General features: G+C 44.6%; 1 protein-coding gene across 6 annotated transcripts in view; it reads right to left on the bottom strand.

Moving 5' to 3' along the window:
• Window positions 1–1608: 1608 nt before the first annotated feature.
• The window catches only part of zcchc2 (zinc finger, CCHC domain containing 2), a 31287-nt gene continuing 13119 nt past the window's right edge, over window positions 1609–19776 (bottom strand). For 3 of the 6 annotated variants that reach the window (XM_072668613.1, XM_072668616.1, XM_072668614.1), the window contains exons 4-15: window positions 16878–16949; window positions 16518–16615; window positions 13894–13988; window positions 12528–12611; window positions 11563–11629; window positions 11303–11411; window positions 10446–10537; window positions 8175–8272; window positions 7793–7888; window positions 7121–7700; window positions 5786–6339; window positions 1609–4680 (exon numbers count right to left, since the gene is read on the bottom strand). In XM_072668613.1, the coding sequence (XP_072524714.1) occupies window positions 4619–4680; window positions 5786–6339; window positions 7121–7700; window positions 7793–7888; window positions 8175–8272; window positions 10446–10537; window positions 11303–11411; window positions 11563–11629; window positions 12528–12611; window positions 13894–13988; window positions 16518–16615; window positions 16878–16949 (2007 nt within the window). In that variant the 3' untranslated portion in view covers window positions 1609–4618. Of the gene's footprint in view, window positions 4681–5734; window positions 6340–7120; window positions 7701–7792; window positions 7889–8174; window positions 8273–10445; window positions 10538–11302; window positions 11412–11562; window positions 11630–12527; window positions 12612–13893; window positions 13989–16517; window positions 16616–16877; window positions 16950–19776 lie in introns of all 6 variants that reach the window. The other 3 variants (XM_072668617.1, XM_072668615.1, XM_072668618.1) reach the window with 3 other exon arrangements.

Here is a 19776-nt window from a genome sequence, read left to right as displayed (position 1 = left end):
CATGAAACGTGTTGAGGGTCCACAGGGTGAACAGAACCTCAAGAGTGCAGTAGCAGTGCAGTACACCGCTGCAGGGCCGAGTGTCTCTGGTCCTGGGTGAAAGCTGGGCTGGCTTGCGTGACCATGCAGCGTCGTAATCGTCTCTCTCTTCTCGCAGGCTGAGCTCTGGCCCACTCCCATCTCCTCAGGAAGCCGATACACTGATGGTTCAGTCAGAAATGGGACTGACAGTTTATCCAGTGTTCAGTGCTTTAGTTTTGCTCTATGAGTCTAAATGTCATAGAAGACTATGCCCCACCAATTAGCATGGTGCTAGTTCTTTCAGACACAGTACTAGGGGCCACAAGATATCGTTGCACAGCCATTGTAGCCTTGTGGCTCCCTTGCAGCACTGAAGGAGCAGGTTTTTGGTGTTTTTGCTAAACTATCACTTTAATTAGGGCTGTGAATAGAGAGCATGGCTGCTCTAGGTCTAGGATGCGGTGACAAAAAAAGGGGGCTGGTTTGTAGTTGTGTAGGATATGATTAGGGAGTGTGTGTGTGTGTGTGTGGTGGGGCATAATTTCACTCTTATAGGTTCACATTTCATGTGTGTGACAGCGAGGTTGTGCTGCGTGCTGAAAGTGGGAAGTCAGGCCGTGCAGGACAGCAGCTGATTCCGGCACGCAAACCACACACACACACACGTCAGCAGATTGAACCCCGGGATTACACACACGCTACAGGGCGGAGTCTGTACTCCTGATTGACACAGCCAGCTTTGTAATACCTCTGCCTGCCCAGCAGCACCAGCAGCAGCAGCAGCAGCAACCTTTTGGAGAAAGAGCTCTTTCTCACACACGGCCCTGCACTGGACTGCACTGTATCTGGGTGTTATTATTTGTGGCTCTGCAGGATAAATTACTCCAAAATATGCTAAATAAGCTTCACGACAATAATGTGTGCCCACAAAGACCATCACCTAAACAAAGCCCAGCTCAAGAGGTTCACGGTTCCTGGCTCTCCACCATGTCTTATGTTCTCATTTTAGTTCTGCTGGTCAACCAGTCAACCCTACTGGATGTTGTAGCACAGCGTAGTCACCCAGACCAGCAATCATACCATAATAAATATAGCTCTTAACCAGCACAAGCCCAGTTTATACCCCCTTTGACCATCAAGGACCAGCTTAAACCATCTGTAAAAGCTGCTCTTGGCTGGGTTTTGTATTTCAGCATAGGTTCTAGTGGGACTATGGAAGTGCAGGCCCACATATTGACCTTTAGGGTTTGAGGTGCTGAACTCTAGCTTTGCCTTAGGGTGGGTTAGCACGTTACACCCTCTCTAATAGCTCCAGTTGTACATCGAGTGACTGTGGCTCCCATTCTCTTGCCCAGAGTTCTTGGAGAGCTTGTGCAGCAGTTTGGCAGTTACCCCACTCAAACACACCTGGGTCAGTTAGTCTGTTAATGACCAGGTGCAGTTGGTCACCAAACCAAATGCTAGACTCTCTACCTTAAGGACTGGATTTGAAGAATCTTGCACTTACCCTCTGTCAATGACCTGTGAAACACTGCCACCTACTGGCCAGGCAGTGTCATCAGCAGCAATGCAACAACAAGGTTTTTTTTCTTTAACATTTATTGCTAATAACTGGACAGAGAAAATGCTCAATTTGCTTAAAATGCAAATATGATCAGAGATAACCGGTGACCTCTCCAGTACATATTAATCAACAGTTACATATGAAATACTGTAAACAAACTCTGAGGCCTAAACAATAATAATAATAATAATAATAACAATAATATAAAACAAAACTCTTTTATACAGTACAGTTTCTTAAACCTTTACCTTTCTAAAAGTTCAGCTAATACAAGTGGCAGGTTTCTGGGTTCCACCTATACAGACTCCTACAGCTCTAAACAAGCCGTACAGCAACAGGGCCAGAGTAACTCAACAGGTCAGCACATGCAAAAGAAGAGTAGTGGAGGCAAGGCCTGACACACACACACACACACACACAGATGTTAGGAGTCAAACATGAGGTCAAGCGATTGCACTGAAAGTCTGAAAATGTGCTGCAGGAGGAGTTAAAGGCCTCAGGTTCGTCAAAATAAAAGTCACTGACCTCTGTTTAAACATTAGTTTTTACGAATCAGTAGAAAACATGCCAAATCTCTCCATATAAAATAGGGGGCATCTTACTGTGGCTTTGGCAATTTTCAGGACACCTTTTTTGAGAAGTAAGGAACGTTGCTTTTCACACAAACTAAGACTCTTTTTAATAATAGTCAAAAGGGTTTAGGCTGTGTGGCCTCAGGCACAAATCTAAGCCACAAATCACTTCTGAAACGACCAAAAAACAAACAAGCCATGTTTCAATAATCAGGCAGTCATTTTTAACAGGAGTTTGCCCTAATTTCTCAACAAGATCAAGAATAAAACAAGGGGTTTTCTCGTGTCTCTCCAGGGAGAGAGACTTTGGTCTTCATTCCTTCGGTCTCAGCGTCCGACATCTCAACAGAGGAGTCTAAGTTTCAAGGTCCTGTTCATAAGGCTTGAGAGAGACAGAGAGGTTATATCGACCAAAGGATCTTGCAGGACCAAGCTGGGCCATCCCCACACCTAACTTGACCCAGCTGGTAGACTAGCTGGTCAAGACTGACGCGTGTCCACCAGCTCAACCAGCTGGATTACCAGCATAGGGAATGTTCTGGCCTGGATGACCAGACTTTTTAACCCCATTTACGATCAAATACCAGCTGCTTTTTGCCTGGAATTGCCCAGCTAACATGTCCATGTGGGGCTCACATGGGTGGAACGCGGGCTAGGTGATTTCCAGGTGGCCATTGGCTCGGAGTGGGTTTGTACATACATTTTTACTTGGGCTGCTCATATGGGTCCCGTCTAGGCCCCATGTATAACTCCCCCAGGTCCCATCTGGCTGCTCAAGGTGGTCAATGATGAACCAGAAGACAAAACTTTCTGGTTCCCAAATTGGGCTACGTCTACAGGCCCCACATGAACATGTTCGCTGGGTTGTATTTCAGCAGGGATTGTAGTGGTTATCTAGTGGGAGGGAGAGCATCAAAGTTTGGACCTGAAGAGTGGGTCCACATGTAGAGTCCCTAGAGTTTAGGGGGTTAAAACTCTATGGCCACAGGCACAAATCTATAGCACATCTTACTGCTGGAATTATATAAAAAAACAAAACAAAACAAAACAAAAAAAACAGGCAAACAAACAAAACCTCGGAAAGTCTCAATAAGCAAGCAGGGTCACTTTGACAGGAGTTTGCCCTTAAATTCCTCAACAATATCAAGAAGAAAACAAGGCGTTTTCTTTTTTCTCTCTCCAGTGAGAGAGACTCGGTCCTTGGAGTCTTTTTTTTTATAATGTTTTTCTTCGTAAGGCTTCAGAGAGAGTTAGAGAGGATATACAGACAGAAGAACCTTGTTTGAAATGAAAAAATACTTTACAAGCACGGTGTGTCGCCTGTCCCGATGTGAAGATGCACGCTTGCTTAGTATCCGTTGTTGTGGTGCTGCTGATGGAGGTGGCGAAATTCAGCTTGTACTCATGCACGGCCCAGCCCAGCACAGAACGGCCCAGCCCAGCATGGCCCAGCAGAGAATAGCATGCAGAGTTTTGGCGCCATCTGGTGGTCAGAAGCGACATAGGTTCCACACGACTTGGGAGGCAGTGAGCAGCCGGCAAAAGTCTGCTATACATCAGTGCACTTACACACCTTTCATTCACACACAGACACACACACACACAGACACACATCTTCTGAGAACAATAGTTTTAGTGCATCGAGTCTGAAACCAAAGAAAACAGGGCAAACCAGCAGCAGAAACTGAACAAAATGAACAAAGCATGATTTTTTTTTTCCTTTTCACAGTACATCTGGACTAGTGATGCAGTTTACATTCCCCCCCCCAAAAAAATACGTAAATTATTATATTAAAAAAAACCAAACAAAAAAAACATACAGAAACGTTTTATTGAGTGTTTTTTTTCTCTTGACTTCAATCAGAAAAGAAAATCTTCACCGGTCTCCAAACCAAAACCCTTAAATCAAATCAAAAGCTCGTAGCTGCTCAAGCGAGGGTATAAAAACGTCTGAAACGTCCTCAAGCTTCCATAAAACGAGTCCGTGCCCAAAACCAAAAGGAGAGGCGATTAAGTACTCGAGTTAAGATTCACAATTCCTCCTCCCTGCTGCTCCTGGCTGAAATGTGAGGATCCCAGTTGAAAAACAAACAAACAAACAAATCCTGACTAACTGAAACGTGGAAGCATCATTTAAACTAAACCCTCTCAGCGTCCAAACCTCCAAACTAAACCTTCACACAGAAGCCCGAGTGTCCTTTGGCGTACGCCTTCAGTGTCAGGAATGGCAGATTATACTGGAGAATCTGAGGGGAAAAGAATCTACAAACAAACAGACAGAGGTTTGTTCACGGCAGCCGCAGTGAGTCCTGAACTCCAGCCGATTCAAACAGCACAGAAAGATTCCCATCGCTTTAATGGAGGAGGGGTGGGGTGGGATGGGCGGGGGGCGGCTCTGGAGGCTTTAGCACAGGGAGCAGATGGAGGGAGTGAAACTGAGTGCTTCCTTGGTCCTCTGCTGTCAATCAGCTTTGTCTAGAGCTTCCGCGGAGTGCGGGGCAACATACTTAAGCCGGAAGCCACCTGAAAACACACACACACACACGTACGAACACACACACACACGTACGAACACACACACACACACACGTACGAACACACACACACACGGAGGGGAGGGGGAGTCAGTGTAATGGCTCAGAGGAATGGTTAGGAGTGCCTACAGTGAGGAGTCTGAAGGTGACGCTTCAGTCGTACCAATTATTACTGATTTGACTGATTAAATATTCAATATTATAAAGATAAATAAATATTAAAAATATTATAAATATTAAAAATCAATAGTTGGGCTATTTCTAAATTATTTAATATTATATATATATATAATATATAAAATAATATATAAATATATATAATACATTTTGTTTTGCTTTGTTTTTCATCTGTCTCTGTGGTTATGTTTGTGAAATCAGAAAATATTTTATAAATATTTTAGAACTGTACTGAAATAAGCAAACAATTATGGTGAAATCTGAATTTACCAGTACACTGAATCCAGGGCTGCAGCAACTAGTGTAAAAAGCCAGTAACTGATGATGTGAATTATAGAAAACTCCTTTATGGCTCAATTTATTCTTTTGGGAATTGCTTTAAAAAGCTCTAAATAAAAAGTTCCCATCCCAGAGGGCCGTGCAGTCATTCTGACAGGTTGCAATACACTGCATTCCTGTAAGAAATGTGTGTAAAAAGATCAGAAAACTGTGTGTGTGCGCGCTGCAAGTGTGTGTGTGTGCTGTGTCAAAGTCAAACCCAATTTAAAGGCACTTAAACTGCAACAGTTAAAGCCGCTACATTAGATTTCTCGTGCAGTCAATCAGTCCGGGCATGTGTGGTATCTGGAGTGTGCTGCTTTTGTTTAGAATGAGAGATGCTAGGCTAATGATGCTAACAATCAGGCACTTCAAGGGTTCTTTAGTAAAGGCAAGTGGTCGACTAACTGCTGAAAGCCTAATCAGCTGTAGAAACACTCACTAGCTGCAGCCCTACCTCAGTCACCTCCTGAAGGATCATTACAGTAATGAATCACACTGTTATAATGTCTATAGATATGTAGATTGCAAGACCTGCTCCAACGCACCCCTGGCTAAAACACCACCAGCCTGCCATCACCTCCTGACCCTGCCGTTACCTGGCTGCCCAGCGTCCATGGACGGCTGCTTGCATTCCTGTGCGTAGTGGCCGCTCATGCCGCAGTTGTAGCAGGACATCGTCCCGCCCTTCTTCAGCCCGGCCGCCCCGGGCACCACGCCCACCGGGGGGAAGAGGGGCGGGTAGAGGCGGCCGAACGGCCCGAGCTGGGGCAGGGCGTATCCTGACTGGGTGGCCAGGAGGTGGTCCGAATGGGCGTGGAGGAGGGCAGAGCTTGCAAAGGCAGCGGTGGGTGAGGCATGGGCGTAGAAGGGCAGGTGGTGCGTCCCGTTGCTCTGGTGAGCCTGGCTGGGGAAGGTGGTGCTGCACAGCGATGGAGCAAGGTGGAAAAATGGAGGCGGTGGGCCGAACATCTGGCGGGCTGTGTGGGGAGGCAGGAAGAAGTTGGGAGACTGACTGGCAGACTGGTGGGCTCCGCTTCCTCCGCAGCTGCCACGGCAACCACAGGCGTTGCAGCTTGTCTGCTGCTGCTGGACGCTGGGTTGTGTGTGTGTCTGAGGAGGGAGGGGGGTGCCTGGTCCGGAGCATGCATTGCTGTTAGAGAGAGAGAGAGAGAGAGAGAGAGAGAGAAAGAGAGAAAGAGAGATATTGATCCCTGTGATGCAGTGATGCTAATGATTATGTTGATTACAGGACAAACCTGCCACTTTATTAAAACCACCTCCTCGTTTCTACACTCTCTGTCAGTCAGATCAGCTCCACTTACTATCTAGGAGCACTGTGTAGTTCTGTAACTCCAGGCTGTGTCCATCTGTTTCTCTGTTATCAGCCTCCTTTCACCCTGTTCTCCAATGATCAGGACCCCACAGGACTGACCACCACAGAGCAGGTAGGTAGTATCTGGGTGGTGGGTCAGCATTCTCAGCACTGCAGTGACACTGACTGACATGGTGGTAGCTGAGAGTGTGTTAGTAGTGTGTGTTGCGCTGGTGGTACGAGTGGATCAGACACAGCAGTGCTGCTGGAGTGTTTAAACACTGTCTGTCCACTCACTGTCTACTCTCCATTAGACACAGATCCACTTGTACCAGACCCACCACTTGAATTGACCCACCACCCAAATAATATTTTCTGCTCTGTGGTGGTCAGTGCTGTGGAGTCCTGAGCATTGAAGAACAGTGTGAATGATGGCCAACAGTCTGCAGAGAATCAGATGAATACAGCCTGGAATTACAGAACTACACAGTGCTCCTATGTGGTCAGTGGAGTTATAATGGACAGTGACTGTAGAAACAAGGAGGTGGTGTTAATGTTATGGCTGATCGGTGTAGGCCCAACCGTTTGATTGGCTGGTAACAGAAACCAGACTACGTACACACTGTTAATGTAAGACGTGGGCGTCTCGTTCTGAGCCGTGCTGTGGGTGAGGGAGGCAGGCGGCAGTGGGCCAGGGCCGGCTGTTTGGCAGGGCGAAGCATGAGGGGGCAGGGGCTGGCCAGGGGTCTTGACCTTCCCTGCAGGAGAAGCGATGGTGGGTGGAGCCTGAGGCGGCTCTGGGCAAGCGGGCTGTAGGGGGCTCTGTGTGGGTGCAAGCACACTGATGGCCCCCATGGGGAGCTGCTGTGGCTGGGGTGCGGCGGGGGTCTCCGGTGGGTCGCCGGTGGCCGGCCGGGTGGACCTGTGCTCCTGCTCGGTCAGAGGGATGGTGATTGTCAGCTTGTTCTCTCCAGGCTTGCCTGCGTCTCTGTGAGCGGGGCTGTACTGCAGGGCGTAGGGGAGGCAGGAGCTCAGAGCCAGCTCCACCACAGCTGAGGAGCGGGGGACGACCGGACAGGACCGTTCCAGGTCCGCCACCAGGGGGTTCACCATGGCAACCGCTTTCCTTCCAACGCCCTTGGAAGGATGGGGTTTGTTGGCTGGCTCCTGGGCAGAGTTATCCGACTGACTCTCAGTGTCTGAAACACAGAGTTAAAGCAAATCTGCAGTTAGAGCCATCAATACAACAGCCCACCAATCAGCATCGAGAAAACTCTGAAGCTGCTCTGACCTTGGGTCTCCAGACTGCGCTGGTGGTGCACAGGGCTGGACGGCACAGAGTTGGAGCTTTCTGATGAGGTTTCTCCATATGTGTCCCTGCCTGTAGCTTCAGTGAAACACCACCACACACACACACAGGCTTACACAATGCATCCCTGAACAGCTGTACTACCTCTTATACCCCAGCTGCAGCAATTTCTCACAGAACCCTTATTCACAGCTCCTTATTCAGCTTTGCCAGATGCAAAATTACATTAGCATACAGATAAAGCAATCAGTCCTCACCAGACAGCATTACAGCTCTATATACACACACGCTAGGTTCTCTCGTAATATGTAGTATGTTGTGCACCCCCCTTCCCCCCCACACCCATACCCACACCCTTACTTACTCTTACACATGGCCTGGTTCATCATCTGTACTGCAGGTGCTCTCTGAATCCCATTGGCTACAGAGCTTTTCCCAGTGGTGGTCCTCCTGCTTCTGTCCCTGCAAAACACACATGGCTTTAGTTCAGGTTGTAATACAACAGGTGTCCAAATATTTGTGGACACCCCCTCCAATGAATGCATTCAGCTACTTTTATGTAGAGAAATACTACCAATAGAATAGGACTGGTAGGACAATAGAATTGGCACCATGTCTAATGTCAGGTATGGGCTAGAGGGGTGTAAAGCCCCCCAGCATTGAGCTGTGGAAGAACTGTTTTCTCTGGAATGATGGATGGTGATGGATGATGAGATGTGTTGGGAAATTGGGGATGAAGCAGTTTGGTGATTATCCAACATCCTGAGCTCACTAATGCTTTTGTCACTGAATGCAATCAAATCCTCACAGCAATGCTCACAGCAAAGCACATTTTCTCTTCAGCCCCAAACCAAGTGTTTAGGTATCAGAGAGGGAAATCCTTTACAGTAGCTGTAAACAGCTTAATCTCTAGCTTTACGTTGAGAGGAGGCGGTTTCCTGCTCAGCAGACTGGAGGAGTGCAGGGGTGTTAAGACACACTCTGCAGCGCTAAAGAAACACGCCAGCCTCACTTCCACACAGCCACCTGCCATCATCCCGCACCACAGCCAAACAGGGTCCGCCTTGCAGTGTGAAAGCGACCCCCAATCCTGCATGTCTTACTATTCATGAAAAAGAGCAATTACAGTCAGTTATATGTATGAATAAAACATAGTCTGGCAGCTTTTATCAGAAAACGGATCAGCAGCCATGACTGTAGTGTCTCACTGTGATGGAGCATCATGAGCTGCATTAAGATAAGCAACTGTCAGATATTTTACAAGCTATAAAAACATAAATAAAAATATTTTATTAGTTTAGCTACTGTCTCTTATAAACCTTATCTATAATAAAGGTCTTAAGTGTCCATATCACATTTATATAGTCAGTATTAAATGATTAAATAATTTTAGATTCATTATTTAAAAAAATATTGTACAACAAGCAGATTTTACAAAGCTATTTATGTGTTACGATAATAATGAGATGCTGTGCACCACTTTAGTTTATGTCCTGTTTTATTACATTGCTGTTATCATTATTATTAGTTATAATAATAATAATAATAATAATCATATTTAATTTTTAGCTTGTTAATTTGTTGGTTTGAAAACAATAATTGTATTTCTTTTATTCCCCCCCCCTAGAGATTTTTTTAAATAAAGATATTAATATAAAATATTAAATAAAATAAATATAAATAAAATAAAAATAAATAATTTATTTATTTAATTAAAATATAAATAAGTAAGCCATATAGGAATATTATGACCATCCCTGGCTTGGGATGAATTATTATCCCACTATGTTATGCACACTGTCGTAAAAGGGCGTGATAATAGGGTACAGGGTGAAGGATGGTAGCATCTCGGAAACTGCAAGCTTTTTGGAATGGCCTAAAGCCGCCATACTGAAAGTGAAAGCAATTAACGCCAGAGGGGAACGAAGAGTCCAGCGTGTGGTACAGAGCAATCGATGCCCCACAGTGGACCAGTTAACCTCTATAATGAACAACTTCTGCCCCCAATACGGTCTGTGCCACAACGTCTTGCTAGACACTTACATTGTTTGTTATATTATCCTTATTAAATGTAGCTTAAGTCTTAATATTGATTAACTTTGATTACAATCACAGTATCAAATGCTCTATATTTGCATGTGCAGCTGCAGTGGAAATGGGGGCCACATTGGCTTTACTCAGCACATCGACTGGCACTCAGAATCCTCCCATCCCCTGAGAACAGGTATTCGTATTGGAAGATTAAGAGAGTGGGTTTGGTGCGTCCCTAGTGGTCTGTAATAAAAATGTAGCATTTAGCAACACTGCCGCTCGTCTCTCTGGAGAGCAGCATATCAAACCCACCATCACGGCTTCAGTGGAGCAGTGCTAAAGCTCTCAGTAGCTAAATATAGACCAGTTCATACACAAACTTCAATAAGTTTAGCTCTCGAGAGGCTGAAAATGGGGCTGAGAGGGGAAGATGTGGTCCTGTGGGGAACATGATTATCTGCAGGGCTTCATTTCACTCTCCACTTCTCAACAAGCAAAGCAATTACTTTCAGACTGAAGAGAAACAAAAAAAGGTCAGCAAAAAAAAAACAAAAAAACAACACTAGCGAGAGATAAACCTTGGCCTCTTCCTAGGAGTGTGTACCTTTTGCCCGCCGGCCTCCCTTTGTTCTTTAGTGCGTTCCTCTCCTCTGCGCAGTTCTGTGTGGACGCACATACCGCTGGGTTCTCACACTCCTGCAGATCAGGGAAAAGCAACGGTAATGCAGACAAGGCCTCTCAGTATCCAGGTTAAACCAGGCAAAGTGGAGGCAGAACTGTGTGCACGGCAGCCTGGGGCCTGTTCCATTATTGATGTTCACTTGTTAAGTCATTTATTTAAGGCTTTGCCCTCACTTAAACATATGTAAAATCATTATGTACAGAATGGGAACCTAAATCTAAAGTAAACAGAATCTCGACCACTCTGAAATATCATAATGTAGATTCTCAACCTGGTAAAGAAAGCTGAGCTCATGCAAGTGAAATGAAGAAACTGTGGTACATGAGATCTGCTCTCGGATAGAGATAGATATTCTTAGATATTGTTCAAAATAACTATTTTTTTAAAATATTGAATTAGTTTTTAATACTAATTCTGATCTGATTTTATTCCCCATTTTCCTCCCAATTTAGATCGCCAATTTCCCAACCCGTACACATTCCCCAAACAGAATCCAATCACAGTGCGTCTTGGTGCAACCCGGACGTGATCCGATCACCAAAAGCTCTGTTAATGGCAGGTGTGAACAGACTCTGAGTCAAATCGTTCCGCACTTGAAATGTCCCCACAATTCTGGATTGGGCCACGTGCAGAATAACGTTAGCATTATAAACTGTGCAGTAAGCGAGCGCTCCAACGCACCAGCACATCAGGTCCCGTTGTGTAATACAGAGGAAAATCATTGGTCTAAATTTACAGCACCGTCCAAGCTTAAACAAAGAGACCGAGAGAGATCCTACCTGCTGTGGCTCCACCCCACACTGCTGGGAGCTCCGCCTCCTGCCCTTCACCTCTCCATTCAACTCACTGTGGCCACTCCTCCACTGGCTGACCTCTGCCTGCTGCTTACTGTGCATGCATTCATACCAACACACACACACACACACACACACACACACACACACACACACACACACACACACACACACACACTTCATATCTTCATATTTATGCAGGGTGTCTCAAAAGTAAGGAACCTCCAAAACAGGTGGAAACTCACCCATGTCCAGCACTTCTGACACTGTGTGTAAGGTTCCGCGAGCAGGAGACCCCATAGGCATCAACATCTGGACACAGGAGACACATGAAGGGAAGAGCATTAGCTTAGACCAACTTCTCTAAAACCCGGTCAAACACTGCTGCCATCACCCCACTGCACCCCCCCCCCTTTCCCAACAGGCAAACACACATCTTCTAGCAAAGGCAACATCAGGAGCATCTGTGAGCCCGTATGAGATTTCTGTGTAGCAGATGTGAGCCACACTTAAGCATGTGCATGCATGTGGTGTGTGTGTGTGTGTGTGTGTGTGTGTGTGTGTGTGTGTGTGTGTGTGTGTGTGAAAAAAAACTTAAAGAGCTTAACCTGCTTTTATCGAAGTAACCGTCTTTACTCTGACTGTTTAGGTTTGCTAATAGATTTTGGAGGAGAACTGCTGTGAGGATTTGATTGCATTCAGTAACAGGAGTGTTACTGAGGTCAGGATGTTGAATGGTCACCAACCCACCTCATCCCCAACTCATCCCAAAATCCCACCATCCATCATTTCAAAGAACACAGCTCAATGCTGGGGGGCTTTATACCCCTCTAGCCCACATCTGGTATTAGGCAGCATGGTTTATGTTTATCTGCTTCAGAGAGTCCTATTCTATTGGCAATACCTCTCTACAGGGACTAGACTAGTGTGTGTGTGTGTGTGTGTGTGTGTGTGTGTGTGTGTGAGTGAGCACTGTGTCACTGTGCATCTGTGTCAGCAACAGGCGCAACTTAAAGAAGCTGAAATCATTCATTAGAAGGGGTGTCCACAAACATTTGGACACAGTGTGTATATGTATATAATACATATGGGACATATTCTTACATATAGGAACTTACTCGTGAGAGTGAGTGCCATATGTGTGTGTGTGTGTGTGTGTGTGTGTGTGTGTGTGTGTGTGTGTGTGTGTGTGTGTGTTTTTCACTCTCACCCTCTTCCAGACTGGAAGTCTCTGAGCAGTCCTCTGAGAAATGGGGTGCCGGCTGCCGCGTTCGGGCTCCAGGCGCACTGTTACCTGCAGGGAGGAACACATAGGAAGGTACTTCACCTCCCTCAGGACACACGCCCAGAGCACCCGTCACCTGAGCACCGTCCCACTCGAGCACGCACACTGCACAGACTGACTGCACCACAGCCAACTGCCACTGTACTGACTCTCCAGAGCACATAAACATCATGACCCTATTGGCACCATGCTGCCTAATGTATAAAGCCCCCCCCAGCACTGAGCTGTGGAGCAGTGGAAGAACTGTGTTCTCTGGAATGATGGATGGTGGAGCTCCATCCAGTACTTTTGGGATGATTTGAGAGTTACTGATGAGGTAAGATGGTGATCAAACATCCTGACCTCACTAATGCTCTAGTCGCTGAATGCAGTCAAATCCCCACAGCAATGCTCTTGTAGAAAGCCTTCTTCTCTGGACAGAAACTCTCTTTAATACCTTTTATTTTGGAAGAACCAATGAATGAGCAGGTGTCTTAATATTTTTGCCAGCAATGTGCACCATGCTGATGCTCCAGTGACTGTTATAAGGAGACCGGCGTCTCGGTCACTCCCACTCCGGGCCGGAACGCTGCTACTGCACTATGGATGTTTGGTGGATCATATTAGTATAGTCCAGTAGTATTACTCTACCGCCTCAGATAAGGTTGGTTTGTTAACAAATGCATGTGTACAGCTGTCCATGAGGGGGCGCTCAAAGCACAATCTGTGTTTACACAGTGGAGTAAACGTGAATTACATTACCCACCTGTAGGGGGAGCACAACAGTATAACAATAGCACAAATATACCAATAAATGGAACTGAAACAATCAGATTTCTTATTGGTTTAATATTATCTATCTTTTCCAATCCAATTTTGCCCCTGATCCCAGTCAAACAGTGGCGTACGCAGGGCACAACAACAAAAATCACAGCACTGTAAACAGACCAGGCTTGATATAGCTGTGCCTGATCCATTAAAACAATGCCTAGCTCTTCCCTAATCCAAATCCTTCACATCTGACTGAAGAAATCTCCAATGAAAACCATAAAACCATCAAGTGTGTTCATTCCTTTCACTAGAACTAGATGTACTCTACATTCAACCAGTTTGGGTTTATCTTCCAAACTCAAGAAGCAAGCATCTGCATCAGTCGGAGCGCCGCTGTTGTGAAAGCTCGGCACCCTGTAATTCCCGGACGGAAAGTACAGGCTCTGCTTGAATGTGCTGGCAGGCGCAGGCTGAGTTTTTATAGTGTAATGAGGTGCTTGTTGCTGTTGCTGCTGCTGAAGCGAGCGCAAGGAGGGCTTACAGTGGCTGCAGTGCAGGGAAGACACATCAGGCAGGAAAAACCCAGAAACCTGGCACAGCTGCAGGAACTCCTGCGGCACGGACAAAAACATCTCCCTGTACAAAACACACAGAAGAGGGGAGAGAGAGAGAGAGAGAGAGAGAGAGAGAGAGAGAGAGAGACAGAGCGGGCGAGAAAGTGAGACGTCAGGATTGAGTGCAAATGAGAAAGAGAGAGAGGAATGAAACAGAGGAAGCACATAGAGAGGTTAGTGAGGGTCAGACGGAGAGACTGACCGATGTTAATGAGTCAGCAATTCCAGAGCTGCGTTCGGAATGGTTGACCAAATGGGAACGTTTGTAAACCTACAGGTTTGCAGTACTTACAGGTGGATATTTCACCAGAGCTCATTTTAATTGGAATAATATGAATAAAAAAGTGAAGCAATACGATTTTAATGCATCTTTCTATTCTCAGAGCCAGCAGGGGGCGCTAGTAACATCAGCAGTACAGCTATTCTAGGGAGTGTAATTAACTGCTGAGATTTCGACCAAGGTTACAACATGGCCAACACACCATATAGTTCACCACTCAAACGCATTTCAATCGCAGGTTAGGACTCAGTGCTGGGATGGAAATACGGTTCTAATGATAGTTAATATACAAATGCATATATCGCTGCTGTCCAATGAAAACAAGCACCTCCGAACTTTTTCTCCGAAGGTTTTCTTTATCACCCTGTAGCTGCTCTGTACACTTTGAATAATTCTGGATGAGCAGACCAATAGAAATGCTCCAACATTACTTGAAATCAAATCTTTTCACACTGACTTTCACATCGATCTGAAGGTGCTGATTCATTGACTGATCATTAAATGCTTGATCGACAAAAGAAAACAGAATTGTTGAAATCTAGCATGATAAAATACATTTTAGCGATTTTATTTTATCATGATAAAATAAAATAAATAAAATTGCTGGAATCTATGATCAAATAAAATAAATTCAACAAAATAACAGCCAGAATCTATAATAATATAAATAAAATAATACAGTTGGAATCTATCATAATAAAATTAATTAATTAATTAATTAATAAAACAGCTAGAATCTATCATAATAAAAAAAATACAAATAAATTAAATTAAATGGCTGGAATCTATCATGATGATAATAATAATAATAAATAAAATAAAATTGTTGCAATTAATCAAGACAAAATATTTTTTTTAAATAAAACAGCCAAAATCTATAATAATAAAATAAAATACATACAAATAAATTAAATAAAAACAGCTGGACTCCATTATGGCAAAATAAAATTAATAAAACAGAATAACCGGACTTCATCATGGTAAAATAAAATACACCTACAAATTCGGCTGCTTCCTTCAGGACGTCTGATATTCTTCATTAAACGTTTCCTACACTGTGCCACACTTTCCATTAAACGGTCATTTTGAGATGTTCAGTTTATTAGAGTGCTCTACATTATAATCAAACACATGCTGCAGTAAACTCCAGATTCAACCTGATCTGAAATGCAGCATCATTACAGACCCAGCTCTCAGCGAGATCAGCGACATGCTCTGGAAAGTGCTTTGTGAACATGCCATCATCTCAATACCCAGCCCTAACTTACAGCACCAGTAATGCTGACCGTGTGTGAGGCGCTCAGGGCCGATCCTGCTGGCTTCTCTTCACGGTTTGTGTTTCTGGCCAGGCCGAGCGAAAGCGGTCACATTTCAAACGAGCCACAGGAAGAAGAATCCCCCGCGGTACTGACATCAGGCCTGCTGACCTAAATATTGCAGCTTGCCTTTCAGCTCGGAGAGGACACTTAGCATTTCATGCGAAAAAAAAGCCCCCGCACTAAACCATTTGCACACAATTTGGCGACGGAACACCCACCGCTCCCCGCAGACCGTAATAACGAGAATCAGCCCGTCTCTAAACCTAAGAGACGGGCTGAAATCATCATGAAGCCTTGTAGAACAAGAGTCCGTCTCTGCGTGGTGCAGAGAAATGAATTCATACTGGGTACTCCCAGATTTCCAGCAGCTGCGTGTGAAAGGGCTCAGGAGAACCTGTTAAGCTGTGTTAGGATAATCTGCACAGCAGAAACATGCAGAGAACATCAGTTTAAAAAACATATAATAATAAATAAATAAATAAAAAATAATAATAAAAAAAAGGGCGATGAGCACAGCTCCTACAGAGCCAGGCAAGCGATCTGCAAGTCTGAAACCAGTGTAAATCTGTTGGCTGAGGAGAAGAAAAGGCAGGAGTGCAGCTAGGGCTGGGCAATATGATGAGATTTTATTGTATCAGCTGCAATTTTTTTTTATTATTACACACACTAGTCTGGTTTAGCTGGATGAAGTGCACCACATTTTGAATAGAACTGGACTAGACTGGACTGGACATCCTTCGAATATTTTTAAGAATCTGACGCTACCGATGTGTTTTTACTGCGATCGGGTGCATTGTGATAAATATCTTGTATTGTAAAAATGCTTTGATATATATTGTTTTACAATATAAAATATTGTATCACAGCATTATATATCTCGTGATACAATATTTGATATCGTGATACAATATTTTTGCCATTTTACCCAGCCCTAAGTGCGGCTCACACTCACCTGAGCGTTCTCTCCAGGTCCCTGTGCTCACCCTCAGCCTGAGTCAGTAAACTCACAATGCCCTGCTCCAATCCAGTGGTGCTCTGATCCTTACACAGCTAGAGAAAGAAAGAGAAGGAAAAGTCACATCACTTTCAGCATGTCCTCAAAGCTTGGCTTCACTTAAGCAGGTGCAAATCTAGGCCTTCAAAATCCACAACATTCAGCCCTTTGGTTCGTTCCCTGCTTTTACTGCCTTTCTCAGAGCACCTACTGCCCACTGAACAGACACTGAACAGACTGAGGTGAATCTTTTATTGTATTAAATAGCCATAAGACTGACTGATCGCTGCAATAGAGACACTTCAACAGCAGAAATACCTTCAGCAGAAAGTCCTGTAATTCACGGTGACTCTTGGTCACGGCAGTAGACGAGGAGTCTGACCATTTGACCTGGGAAGAGAGAGACGGGGTTAGACTTACAGGCAGGTGTTACTCTAAACCGTGACAGATACAAGGTTTCCTTTCACTCTGTCCTCCGCCGCATTTCAACGGACATGACCAACGTCCGGCTTTATGGTAGGGATGTAACGATCCGGCTTTTTCAGTTCCGATACGATACATAAACTTTGCATATCGGACGATACCTGATACCAATCTGATACCATTGCTGTGTTAATAAACTGTATATCTCACTGTGTGGGAGAGAGACTTGGGGCAAAAAAGAAAGAAAAAAAGAAAGAAAGAAAAAAAAAAAAAATAAAAATAAATAATAAGAAAAGAAAGAAAGAAATAAAGAAAAAAAAGAAAAGAAAAAAAGAAAAAAAAAGAAGAAAAAAAAGAAAAAAAGAAAAAAAGAAAAAGAAAAAAAAAAGAAGAAAAAGAAAAAAAAGAAAGAGAAAAAAAAAAAGAGAAAAAAAGAAAAAGAAAAAAAAAAGAAGAAAAAAAGAAGAGTGCTGGAAAGCAGCCTAGCCCTTCTAAACTGGCTGGGGTTCTTTCATGCACTGGCCTACAGTGTGCTAAATTTAGAAGAAAGCGACCAGCTAACAGGCGTACTGTTCCACAGACCGGAGGCTTTATCACTAAAGCAGATCCAAACAAGATTAGATGGAGGCTAGATCGAGTGCGAGGAAAACGCTGGCCTTCGCTCGCTAAATATTTACACCCTGTTTCAGTCCAAACCGGCGGAGAGCATCTCAGTTCACTGCAAACACAGAAATCGAGAGGGGACTGGAGTTCACTACAAAACCACAGCTTATCCCATCAGAGCACAGTGAGTCATCTCCGAGGCTGCCAGGATATTCCACGAGATGCAGCAGAGGCTGGAGGACCAGGCAAATCAGCATTTATTTCTGGTAACAGTACATTAACCGCTGACCTTCTGATCAACGGATAATAATAAACCACACGCCACACGAGCTCGCCTTCGCCTTCTCTTCTGGGCTTTACAGTGAAGTAGAGGTGGCGGCGTGGGGAACCGAGCCCTTCCTTGATAAGCCTGATCTCTTCGTACGCTCTCCCAGAGCTGAACGGAATCAAACGGTGGGAAATAAGCGTGGTGGTTGTGACGTTTTTGGCAGATCCCCATGCGGAGAGAGTCGATAAGAGGATGGCTGTAATTATAGCAATTCATCATTCCCCAGACGCCATCGAGAGGGTGTCGAAGTGTTTATCTGCGACGCTAAATCGGCCTCTTTCAACAGCGAGGCAGGCCCGTAGCGCAGAGTAAACATCGCACGCTTAATAAGGGCCGGCAGGCTGTTTTGTCTGGATCCCCGCTTGCCAGAAGACTGTTTGTAGGGCCTCCACAGGATCCGGGTGAATACTGAGGTCTTAATAGCAGGCTAACGTGCAGCATAGGCCTCGGTGGCTTATGCAGAGGAGGGCAGGGGCTGGGCCTCAAATCCAGCACCTAGCATTACTGAGAGTTCACACTGTTAATACCCAGGTCCGCGTTGCGTGTTCCTGCGACTTGCTGACATGGATGTGCAAACGCAGACAAAGACAGATTGTCTACCTGTAAAGAAGTACTGCCAAAAGAATAGGACTCTCTGGAGCAGGGCTGAAGGGGTATAAAGCCCCCTAGCATTGAGCTGTGGAGCAGAGTGGAAGAACTGTGTTCTCTGGAATGATGGATGGTGCTCCATCAGCTCCACCAACACTTGGATGAGTTGGGATGGGGGTGATCACCCAACATCCGGTTCGGAATACACAATGAATGAAGAAACGTCCCAATACTTTTGTCCATGAGTCAATGTTTTGACAGGAAAAAAAAAGATCTAGCAATACATCCAACTGAACAGGACCTATTACGATCTTTTATTGTTAAATGTTTATTTATTTTATGCTCTATAATAAAATAAATATCGCCCAGCTCTCGTCCACAGCCCCTGAAGTGAATCACAGGGCTAGTGTAACTGGCCTGAGAGAAGTTCAGGGAAATAGAGCTGGACTGGCAGTGATGTATGAGCATCTCTGCTTGAAATGCAGCTGGGTGCTTGGATGGGAACAGTAAGAAAGCCAAGAGTGAGAGCAGATTGTTTGCTGCCTTTTTTTTTTTTTATAAAAGGCAAAGAGTGGAGCCTGCAGCCCCCCGCCCCCCCACCACCACCCCGCTTTCCAGATAACAAAGAATTAGATCAAGAATCTCTACTTGTCAAACCAGGCCAACAGAGCAACTCATCCATTCCAGTGCGAGGCACTCCACCACCTCCTGCTTGTGGCAATCCTCCAGATTAATGCAGCTCGGCTCAAACAGTGCGAGACTTGACAGGAGGAAGCTATTTGAGGCCGTTACCGGGATTATGTAATAGCGAGCGGTGTGATGGGAATACATTACCTCTGACTAATTCATTCCAATCACACCTACCAGACAGGGATTTCTGTTCTCCTGCAAGAAACCTGGCCATAAAACACGGGAGCGTTTTAATCAATGAATTCTTCTAGTGGAATGTCTTTGTGAAACATCACATATTTTAAGCAATGGCTGCGTAAAACCGCCAGACGGGTGAGCGATTCTCAGTGCTTTAAAGGATCCTAAGACACCTGGGTAAAAATATTTATTAGGAAATTCGATAAAAAGGAACCGGCTCACATTACCGACTAGATTAACATGTCTTTAGCATAACATAGTAAAAATAAATAAATAAATAAATAAATAAAGATACATATTTAGTGCTTGTTTTCTGATAAATAGTATATTTATTAACTATTAAATACAAACAAATATATTTAAAAAAATTATAATATTTATTTAATATTTTTTATTTTAATCTTTTAT

Source organism: Salminus brasiliensis, chromosome 23, assembly GCF_030463535.1.
Source record: "Salminus brasiliensis chromosome 23, fSalBra1.hap2, whole genome shotgun sequence".
In the NCBI taxonomy this organism is placed as follows: domain Eukaryota; kingdom Metazoa; phylum Chordata; class Actinopteri; order Characiformes; family Bryconidae; genus Salminus; species Salminus brasiliensis.
Note: the sequence above shows the minus strand (reverse complement) of the source record. Positions and strands in the feature narration are given on the sequence as shown.